The sequence below is a fragment of the Trichechus manatus genome, unplaced genomic scaffold (genome assembly GCF_000243295.1).
Source record: "Trichechus manatus latirostris isolate Lorelei unplaced genomic scaffold, TriManLat1.0 scaffold00040, whole genome shotgun sequence".
Lineage (NCBI taxonomy): Eukaryota > Metazoa > Chordata > Mammalia > Sirenia > Trichechidae > Trichechus > Trichechus manatus.
The window spans coordinates 11810905-11822334 of record NW_004443976.1 but is presented as its reverse complement, the minus strand read 5'-3'; the positions used below and the strand labels follow the sequence as shown (position 1 = coordinate 11822334).

The following is an 11430-nucleotide window of genomic DNA, read 5'->3' as shown; positions in this document are numbered from 1 at the left end:
AGAAGGCTTTCTGTCTCTTTTGGCTCTGGGTAAAGGTCCTTGTCATCAATCTTCCCCTGGTCTAGGAGCTTCTCAGCACAGAAATCCTAGGTCCAAAGGACGTGCTCCCCTCCTGGTTCTTCATTCTTGGTGGCATGAGGTCCCCTCCCGCCTATCCCCCCCACCCCCCCGATGGCTTCTCTCTTTTACATCTCAAAAGAGATTGACTGAAGATAGAACCTAATCCTGTAGATTGAGTCCTGCCTCATTAACATAACTGCCTCTAATCCTGCCTCATTAACATCATGGTGGTTAGGATTTACAACACGTGGGATAATCACATCAGAACACAAAATGGTGGACAGCCACTCAATACTGGGAATCATGGCCTAGCCAAGTTGACACACATTTTTGGGGGTTACAATTCAATCCATAACATTCATCATTGTTCTTTATCATTGTGTAGTATTCTATTGTGTGTATATACCATAATTTGTTTATCCATTCATCTGTTGATGGGCACTCCGGTTGTTTCCATCTTTTTGCTATTGTGAATAATGCTGCAATGAACATGGATGTGCATATGTCTATTCGTGTGATGGCTCTTATTTCTCTAGGACATGTTCCTAGGAGTGGAATTGCTGAATCGTATGATATTTCTATTTCTAGCATTTTAAGGAGGCGCCATATTGTTTTCTGTAGTGGTTGTACTATTTTACATTCCCACCAGCAGTGCAAAAGAATTTCAATATCCCCACAACCTCTCCAATACTTGTTATTTTCTGTTTTATTGATTACTTCCAGTAATGTTGGGGTAAGATTGTATCTCATTGTCCTGTTGAGATTTCTCTAATGGCTAATGATTGCGAGCATTTCCTCATGTGTCTGTTAGCCATCTGAAGGTCTTTTTTGGTAAAGTGTCTGTTCATATCCTCTGCTCATTTTTTAATTGGATTATTTGTCTTTTTGTTATTGAGGTGTTGAAGTATTCTATAAATTTTAGAGATTAGATCCTTGTCGGATTTGTTGTAGGCAAACATTTTTTCCCAGTCTGTAGGTTTTCTTTTTACTGTTTTGGTGAAGGCTTTTGTTGAGCATAAGTGTTTAATTTTTAGGAGTTCCCAGTTATCTAGTTTATCTTCTGGCATTTGTGCATTGTTAGTTATGGTTTGTATTCTCTTTATGTCATGTATTAGGTCCCCTAGCATTGTCCCTATTTTTTCTTACATGATCTTTATATATAGTTTTAGGTGTTATATTTAGGTCTTTGATCCATTTCGAGTTAGTTTTTGTGTACAGTGTGAAGTATGTGTCCTGTTTCATTTTTTAACAGATGGACATCCAGTTTTGTCAGCACCATTCGTTAAAAAGAGTATCTTTTCCCCATTTAATGGACCTTGGTACTTTGTCAAACATCAGCTGACCATCCCTTGTTGCCCTTGAGTTGATTCTGACTCATAGCAACCCTATAGGACAGAGTAGAACTACCTCACAGGGTTTCCAAGGAGTGGCTGGTAGAGTCAAACTGCGGACCTTTTGGTTAGCAGCCAAACTCTTAACTACTGCATCACCAGGTCTAGCGGACCATAGATGGATGTATTTACATCTGGGTTCTTGATTCTGTTCCACTGGTCTATGTGTCTGTCGTTGTACCAGTACTAGGCTGTTTTGACTACCGTGGCTGTATAGTAGGTTCTGAGATTAGGTAGTGTGAGGCCTCCTACTTTGTTCTTCTTCTTCATTAATGCTTTGCTTATCCAGGGCCTCTTTCATTTCCTACAAAGTTGGTGATTATTTTTTCCATCTCGTTACAGAACTCTGTTAGTATTTGGATCGGGATTGTATTATATCTGTACATCAATTTGGGTAGAATTGACATTTTCACAATGTTGAGTCTTCCTATCCATGAGCATTCCATTTATATAGGTCTCGTTTGGTTTCTTGCAGTAGTGTTTTGTAGTTTTCTTTGTATAGGTCTTTTTTCATCCCTGGTTAGATTAATTCCTAAGTATTTTATCTTTTTAGGGGCTATTATAAATGGAATTGTTGTCCTGATTTCCTTTTTAAAATTCTCATTGTCGGTGTATAGGAATCCAACTGATTTTTATATATTGAGCTTGTATTCTGCTACTCGGCTGAATCTTTCTATTGGAAATGTTCATTTCTTATCTCTAAATTTCTTCTTGCTTTCCAGCCCCACACCTCTTTTCCATTTTTGGTTTTAGTTTATCCCCTTGAGCTATCCCCTTAACTGCTTTAATTTTCTTTCTCTTAAAGGTTCCTGCTGATTCTCTTTGTGGAGATTGACTACTGGGAGCGGCTACTGTTTGAGACTCCCCATTATGTGGTGAACGTGGCTGAACGGGCAGAGGACCTGCGCATTCTTCGTGAAAACCTGCTACTTGTTGCTCGAGACTACAATAGGTAGGGCTCCAGTCCTCATTGCATCCTTCGTACATGCTGTTTTTCTTCTTCTTCTTTGTTTTATCTGCCCCGTGGTGCTGTCCATTTCCTACACTATTCATCCTTTGCGTTAGTTCATCCCCAGCAGTGGTTTTGCATACTCTCTCCTATGGCCCTACACATATTCCTGACCCGTGTATTTTTGTGTTTTAGCTTCGGGGTAGACAGCAAGAACAACCCAATTTACTTACCCCATAGGGTACTTGGACCATATATATTATAGGGCTGGGCTCTTTTCTAGGAAAGACACTGAGTTGGGTTAGGATTATTGGCAGAGAATAACATCAGATCATTGAACCAGGGCCACGCTGGTCCACTATTTCTGAGCTCTCTTGGTACTCATCTCAGGAAGGAGGCTTTGTTCTGTGCTTTCTCATCACAGTTAAAGCCCATGGGGGTAGAACCAGCACTCTCATTTGGGTGTCTGGAACTATATCATCCATTACAGTAGCTACTAGCTACATCAGTTTATAGAAGGCAGCTGAAGCCATGGGAGTGAATGAGATCACCCAGGGAGAGTGGTGCTACGTGAGAAGAACCTTGAGTAATCCCAGCATCTAAGGGACTGCAGAGGAAGCAGATTCTTTATTGTGTCTCTGGTACCTAGCTGAATGAGACTTCTAAGGGACAATGGAGAAAGAAGGATACTTCTATTGAAGGGAAGGGCAGAGAAGAGGAGAACTGTGGTCCAACAACCAGGGACAGAGTGTGTCCTAAGGAGGGGAGTAGTCCACCACGTTGAAATCAAGAGAGATCAGGAGGATAAGGCCTGAGAAGTGTTCATTGTGTTTAGCTATAAGAAGAGCTTTTTGAGAGCAGTTTTAGAGGTGAGCGGTTTTAACTGTATGTATTTCAATTTAAATTAATTAAAATTAAATAAAATTAAACACCTAGTTACTCATTTGCACAGGCCACATTTCAAGTGCTCCATAGCCACATGTGGCTGGTGACTACGTATTGGACAACACCTATTGTAGGATATTTCCAGCATGGCAGGAAGTTTTACTAGACGGCACTAGTCTAGAATAGTGAACTTTCAGATTTCTTCATGAAGTTTTTTGGTGGGGAGAAGAGCACTTCCAAGCTTGTCCCATCAGTGACCAGTCCCCTCTTATACACAGGATTATTGCCATGCTGTCCCCAGATGAGCAGGCCCTATTCAAAGAGCGCATCCGATTCCTGGATAAGAAGATCCACCCTGGACTCAAGAAACTGCATTGGGCCTTGAAAGGGGCCAGTGCCTTCTTCATTACAGAATGTCGCATCCATGCCAGCAAGGTGGGCCATGGTCATTAGACCCTAAAGGCTGACCAACAAGCTGGCACATGGTAATGAATACCCGAGTCTTGGGTAGAGGTAGGAAAACCTGGGAGTAGTGTGACAGAAACTAAGTGTGCTTGAGGAAGGACTTTATGTTGACAATTTTAGCTGGAAGACAGGTGGGAGGGTAGAATTAGGCCCAGGGATTTCAAACTGAAACTTTCCCATGGGTGGGGCCTGATTCCAGGTGCAGACGATTGTGAATGAGTTCAAGGCATCCACTCTTACCATTGGCTGGCGAGCCCAAGAGATGTCAGAGACACTGTTGGTACGTATTAGTGGCAAGCGAGTATACCGGGACTTGGAATTTGAGGAGGACCAAAAGGAGCATCGGGCAGCTGTGCAGCAGAAATTGATGAGTCTGTACCAGGATGTGATTGACATCATGACCAACTCCTATGAGGTCTTCAAGAACGATGGTCCTGAGGTAGAGGTCCTGTGCCTGGGACTTAGTCGTTGGACAAGCCCCCAGTCCCCCGTCCCATCAGACTATTCGCTTGTTCTTTTCCCTTTCCCCCCAGTGTGTGCTTCTCAAACATCCTGCTCTAGTCTCAGGTTCAGTCAACCTTTGGCCTTTCAGAACTTCCTTCAGGACTCAGGCCCTGCCTCTCTGTTTAACCAGCCTATTCCTTGACCTGTTGGCTGGTTCTCATCTCCCAGGACTCAGGCCCTGCCTCTCTGTTTAACCAGCCTATTCCTTGACCTGTTGGCTGGTTCTCATCTCCCAGGACTCAGGCCCTGCCTCTCTGTTTAACCAGCCTATTCCTTGACCTGTTGGCTGGTTCTCATCTCCCAGGACTCACCTTGTCTCTTTTCCCCATCCCTTCCCACCAGATTCAGCAGCAGTGGATGCTGTACACGATCCGGTTGGATCATATGATGGAGGATGCCCTGCGCCTGAATGTGAAGTGGTCACTGCTGGAACTGTCTAAGGCCATCAACGGAGATGGGAAGACCTCCCCAAACCCACTCTTCCGAGTCCTTGTCATTTTGCAAAATGATATGCGGGGGGGTGTGGCACAGGTCAGGACTACTTTGCCCCCAACACCCCAAAACTATCACACCCTATTTGTCAGTTTCCCTCAATCCCTAAGCTTGGTCCTTGGTCCTGACTTTATCCTAAAGCCTCCAGGGCTTTTCTCAGAGCTCTGGTTCAAAAGTGTCTTACCTTACATTCCTAAGACTCATCTCCTCCCTGGCCTGTGCTAAGGCCCTTCCCACTGTGTTCTCCACAGGTGGAATTCTCACCCACCCTGCAGACTTTGGCAGGTGTAGTCAATGACATTGGCAGCCACCTTATCTCCACCATCTCTGTCTTCCGCCACCTCCCTGAAATTCTCATCAAGCGCAAGTTTCAGCGTGAACCCATCCATGTACTTGTGGGTGAGTGGTCAATGGGGAGGGCACGGAGTGCATCGTTATTAGAGGCTTAGGAGTGGGCAGAGCTGTGAGGAGAGACTAGGACTGTTTTAAGACATTCTGGCCAGTCATCTCCATGCCAGGTAGAAAACACAGGTTGAGGGGCCAACTTGAGGGAGGGAGCAGGGGGCAGGGATGGTTCTTGCCATTAGGTGACTGATACTCAAGGGATTTGGGGTTTGGGGTGGGAGATTAGGATTAGGAAAAACAAATTTGGGACTGGGGCTGGTATATAAGAGGCCTAGATACCTATAGGGTCGCTATGAGTTGGAATCAACTCGATGGCAGTGGGTTTAGTTTTTGGCTTAGATACCAACAGGTGAGATGTCTGAATCCTATGGAAGAGACACTACGAGTTCTACTTATACTTTCTGCCTCCTCTATTTTCACACCCACATGTACGAGCTGCATTCTTTGGGAATCAGGTGTTGTAGTGGAGGGTTTGGAGTAGCAGCCAGGAGCTAGGGTAAAGGTTGGGTTGGGGTGGAAGTCAACGGGAAGAATTTGCTGGGTCCTTAAAGAGCGAGATGAGGACATTAAGAAGATCCAGGCCCAGATCAGCAGTGGTATGACTGCCAATGCAAGCCAGCTGCAGAACTACCTCAAGACCTGGGATATGTATCGGGAAATCTGGGAGATCAACAAGGACTCTTTTATTCGTCGCTACCAGCGCCTCAACCCCCCTGTCTCTTCTTTTGATGCCGACATTGCCCGGTAAGTGGTGAAGGTCTGTCCCTAAAAGTATAGAGTTTGAGGAGGAGGTCTGGGCCTTGAGATTTGGGAAGGGAGGATGGGGGTATACAAAATGTGGGTTCTAGGCCCTAGGAAAAGAACAGGGCCTAGATGGGGCACTGGGCCTTTGTTTCTCAAAGGGATAAAGATCAGATAAGAGCTGGACAAGATTTAGGGAAAGAGCAGTCATTTGTGGGAATACTACAGGGTTTTGTTGGGAAAAAGTAAATGCTATGGATCTGAAAGATGAGAGAAGTGAACACTTTAATTTTAAGAAGGCAGTTTGGAGTTAAATTACAGAAGACTCTTAAATTCTAATCTTAACTTCCATCTTTTTAATTTTTTTTTTGTCCTTTGGTCATCTATCCATTCATCCATTCAATAAACACCATCAAACATAAAGCATCAGTCCTATGGGCCATGAGAAATAAAAAATAGAAATGGGCAATTTCTTTCTTTAAGAGGGCTAGAGTGTAGTAAGGATGATACAGGTATCGTTGGAAGAGCAGTGGCCTAGACGTCTTGAGATGGGTTGGAATCCCAGCTCCACCACTTACTAGCTGTGTGATCTTAGACAGGTTACTTATATTCTCTGGGCCTCAGTTTCCTGTAAAATGGATATTATAATACCTACCGTATAAGGCTGTGAGATTATTAAATATATGTGAAAGCACTTTGTAAACTATAAAATTCTGAGCTAATGTACTTATTATACAAGCTTTGATATGACAAGTATTATGATTAAGCTATACAAGGTGCAAGGGGAGTTCAAAAGGGGAGAGAATTTCTAGCTGGGGACATTAGGAAAGGCTTCATGAAGGAAGTGACTTTGGGGCGGGCCTTTACAGGATGGGTAGGAATTCAAGAGGCTGAGATGGGGAGTGGGGAAGGCGGTCCAGAAGGAGGGAATAGAACAGCAAAGGCTTAAAGATGAGAACGCATGAGCATGTTCACCAGACAGAGTGGTCTAGAACATAGGTACAGAGAGGAAGTGTGCAGGCTAACATAATCCTCTTAATAACCTTGTGAGGTAGCCTCTGTTATTATCACCAAGTTACAGATGAGGAGATCAAGGCTCAGGAGAGTTAAGTAACTTGCCTGAGGTCACACAGCTAGTAAGTAGCCCTTGAGAGTGAACCCAACCCAGATCTCTGTGACTCTAAAGGCTCGAGTGCCAAACTAAGGGGTTTGACTGATATCTTGTAGGCAGGCAGTCATTGGGAAAATGATGTGATCCAGCTGTAATGCTTGGGATAGACAGGAATGGAAGACACCTGGGAATAGAGGAACCACTTAGAGCAGCTGCACAGGGATGGTGGAGGGATTGGGGACTTGGGCTTGAACTGGGTTGGGGGCTGTGGACAGGTCTGAGAAGGAAAAAAACATCCTAGTAGGGATATGGAGTCCCTGGGTGGCACAAATGGTGAATGCATTTGGCTGCTAACCTAAAGGTTGGAGGTTCGAGTCCCCCCAGAAGTGCCGTGGAAGAAAGGCCTGGCGGTCTACTTCTGAAAAATCAGCTATTGAAAACCCTATGGAGCACAGTTCTACTCTGACACACATGGGGTCACCAGGAGTCAGAATCTACTTGACAGCAACTGGATTTTCTTGAGTGGGGATCTGGGGCCCTTACAGCTACACGGAGGTTGCCAATAATGTGCAGAAGGAGGAGACTGTCCTCAACATCCAGTTTGTGCTGCTGGACTGTTCGCACCTCAAGTTCTCGCTGGTGCAGCACTGCAATGAGTGGCAGAACAAGTTCACGACGCTGCTCAAGGAGATGGCAGCCGGGCGCCTGCTGGAGCTGCACACCTACCTGAAGGAGAATGCGGAGAAGTATGAGGCGTCCAGCACAGCCTGGGGGGGTACGGGGTGCCCAGCACAGCCTGGGTGGGGGCGTCGTTTCCACTTACCAGACTTCTCTCTGTCCACCTTCAGAATCAGCCGCCCACCTCAGACGTTGGAGGAACTGGGGGTCAGTTTGCAACTCATGGACACCCTACAGCATGACCTGCCCAACCTGGAAACTCAGATCCCCCCTATTCATGAACAATTCACCATCCTCGAAAAGTACGAGGTGCCGGTTCCGGACAGTGTGAGTCCCAGTGGTGTTGAGTCCACCCAAATTGGGCCCATGCTAGCACCAGATTGTGGGGGAGCTGACTTCCTACGTGGTAGACACCTGTGCTGTCAGGAAGGAAGAGCAAAGAGAGATGGGGAGAAGACTCAAGACTCAAAAGACTTGGGCTTTTCAGGCCCCTCTGAGAGCCAGAGCTAGTTTAGATGACATATCAGGTCAGCTGATGGATATGAATTTCTTTTAGGCCCAGCAACTCACTGCTTGGTTTCTTTGGGCCTCGTCACACGTAAAACTTGCCAGTGGACTCTGGCCTGGAAGATCAGAGTCATCAAAAGCACTGTTGAGGAGGCCTAGACATCCTGTTCATGGGTCATCCTTTCCTCTTTGATGTCCCCAGGTATTGGAGATGCTTGACAGTCTAAATGGGGAATGGGTCGTTTTCCAACAAGTTCTGTTGGACAGTGAACAAATGCTGAAGAGACACAAGGAGAAATTCAAGACAGGCCTGATTCACTCAGCCGACGAGTTCAAGAAGAAAGCGCATAATCTTCTGGAAGATTTTGAATCCAAAGGTACCCTTTTCTCAACCTTTTCCCCTTCTTTAGCCTTTTGTGTGTGTGGTTATATATATAGATAACATAAAATTTGCCATTCTAATCATTTTTAAGTGTACAGTTCCATGGCATTAATTATATTCCCAACTTTGTATAACTATCACCACTACTTGTTTCCAAAATTTTTCATTACCCAAAACAGAAACTGTATCCATTAAGCATTAACTCTCTGTCTTAGTTATCTAGTGCTGCTATAACAGAAATACCACAAGTGGATGGCTTTAACAAAGAGAAATTTATTCTCTCACAGTCTAGGATGCTAGAAGTTCAAATTCAGGGTGCCAGCTTCAGGGGAAGGCTTTCTCCCTCTGCTGGCTCTAGAGAAAAGTCCTTGTCATCAATCTTCCCCTGGTCTAGGAGCTTCTCAGGGCAGAGACCCTGGGTCCAAAGGACACGCTCCCCTCCTGGGTCTTCATTCTTGGTGGCACGAGGTCCCCCTTTCGCTCTCTGTTGGCGTCTCTCTTTTACATCTTAAAAGAAACTGACTCAAGATACAACCTGATCCTATAGATTGAGTCCTGCCTCATTAATCTAACCGCCTGTAATCCTGCCTCATTAACATCATAGAGGTTAGGATTTATAGCGCATAGGATAATCCCATCAGATAGCAGAATGGTAGACAACCACACAATACTGGGAATCATGGCCTAGCCAAGTTGATACACATTTTTGCAGGACAAAATTCAATCCATGACACTCCCCATTACCTTCTCCCCCAGCCCCAGGTAACCACTAATCTTTCCATCTGTATATATTTGCCTATTCTATATATTTCATATAAGTGGGATCATACAATATTTGTCCTTTTGTGTCTGACTTATTTCACTTAACATAATGTTTTCAAGGTTCATCCATATCATAGCATGTAATAGAACCTCATTTCTCTTTATGTCTGAGTAACACTGTATTGTATGGATATACCACATTTTGTTTATCTGTTCATTTGTTGATGGACACTTGGGTTGTTTTCACCTTTTGACTGTTGTGAATAATGCCACAGTGAATATTGACATACTTTGTTTTGACCCAGTCTTTCTAGAATTGGAACAAGGACCAAAGGTGTGGGTCCTGGGAAGGCGAGGATGAGGATGAAAGAAGGAAGGATGAGTGCTGGAGAAGGGAGTGAGCTGTGGCACTTGGGGTTTCTGTCAGAAACAAGGAAGATGAACACACTATTATGGGCTATTTTTGATGGGAAGGCAGCAGCCCCACTCACATTTCCAATTATATCAACTTCCCATGTCCCACCTATTTCTGATTCCTGAGCTACATTTAGTAGTTTTTGCTAAGATTAACCATCATTCTTTCCAGGGAATCTCTTGTTCTCCTTCCCTTCCCTCTCCCATGTGAGGAAAGAAGTGAGCTTTACCCACAGGGAGGTTGGGGAGCCGTTACAGTCCTTTCAGGAAGCCCTGGACGTGACAGGGAATCTGAGCTTCACTTTGTCTTGAATTCCCCACAGGGCCCTTCACCAGCAACGTGGGCCACGTGTCTGCCCTAGATCAGATCGCACAAGTGAGGGCCATGCTGACGGCCATGCGGGATGAAGAAAACTCTCTCCGCACCAACCTGGGCATCTTCAAGATTGAGCAGCCAGCCTCCAAGGACCTCCAGAACCTGGAGAAGGTGGTCTGCTGAGCCAGGCCCCCTTGTAGTCAAGGCTGAGGGGCAGGGGACAGGAGAAGGGGTCCTGAGGGCCTGGGAAAAACAGCTGGGTCCAGAGAGATGGGCCTTGAGGATCTTTTCTGTTTCTTTTCTTTTTAAAGTGAGTCCCAGTGGTGTTGGGTCCACCCAAATTGGGCCCATGCTAACGCCAGATTGTCTGGGGGAGCTGACTTCTTGCCTGGTAGACCCTTATACTATCAGGGAGGAAGAGCAAGGAGAGATGGGGAGAAGACTCAAGACTCAAAAGAGACTCAGCTTATATATATTTTGCCACATAAGATAAAATTAACCACTTTAAAATATGCAATCCAATGGCGTTGTTATATTCAAAATGTTATGCAGTCATCACCATTATCTAGTTACAGAACCTTTTCATCACCCCAAAGGAGACCCCATACCCATTAAATACTCATTTTCTATTCTGCCCTCCTCACTGCCCTGGCAACCACTAGTCCGCTTTCTGTTTCTGTAGATTTGCCTGTTCTGGACGTTTCACTCAGCATAGTTTTCAGGGGTAATCCATGCTGGAGCATGTATCAGAACTCCATTCTTTTTTATGGCTGAATAATATTTCATTATATGGCTGTAGCACATTTTGTTTATCCATTTATCAGTTTATGGGCATTTGTGTCATTTCCACCTTTTGGCTATTGTGAATAGTGGTGCTGTGAACATTGGTGTACAAGTACCTATTTGAGTTCCTGCTTTCAATTCTTTTGGGTGCATACCCAGGAGTGGAATTGCTGGGTCCTATGGTAGTTCTACGTTTAATTTTTTGAGGAACTGCCAGACTGTTTTCCAAAGTGGCCGCACCATTTTACATTTCCATACATGTTGTAAAAGAGTTCCAATTTCTCCACATCCTTACCAACACTTGTTATTTGTTTTTCATTTATTATAGCCATCCTGTAACCCATTGCCATTGAGTTGATTCTGACTCATAGTGACCCTACAGGACAGAGTAGAACTACCCCATTGGGTTTCCAAGGCTGTAATCTTTACAGAAGCAGACTGCCATATCTTTCTCCTGTGGAGCGGCTGGTGGGTTTGAACTGCTGGCCTTTCGGTTAGCAGCCTAGCACTTAACCACTATGCCATTAGGGCTCCATAGCCATCCTTCAAAAAAAAACCCAAAACCAAACCCCTTGCTGTCAAGTT

The 11430-nt window shown here is 44.9% G+C and overlaps 1 protein-coding gene across 1 annotated transcript in view; it reads left to right on the top strand.

Moving 5' to 3' along the window:
• The window catches only part of DNAH2 (dynein axonemal heavy chain 2), a 114714-nt gene that overhangs the window by 35140 nt on the left and 68144 nt on the right, over positions 1 to 11430 (top strand). The window contains exons 12-21 of the mRNA XM_023731099.1: positions 2257 to 2403; positions 3564 to 3720; positions 3950 to 4189; positions 4597 to 4785; positions 4998 to 5145; positions 5703 to 5895; positions 7549 to 7749; positions 7852 to 8008; positions 8391 to 8565; positions 10070 to 10233. Coding sequence (XP_023586867.1) covers positions 2257 to 2403; positions 3564 to 3720; positions 3950 to 4189; positions 4597 to 4785; positions 4998 to 5145; positions 5703 to 5895; positions 7549 to 7749; positions 7852 to 8008; positions 8391 to 8565; positions 10070 to 10233 — 1771 coding nt within the window. The remainder of the gene's footprint in view (positions 1 to 2256; positions 2404 to 3563; positions 3721 to 3949; positions 4190 to 4596; positions 4786 to 4997; positions 5146 to 5702; positions 5896 to 7548; positions 7750 to 7851; positions 8009 to 8390; positions 8566 to 10069; positions 10234 to 11430) is intronic.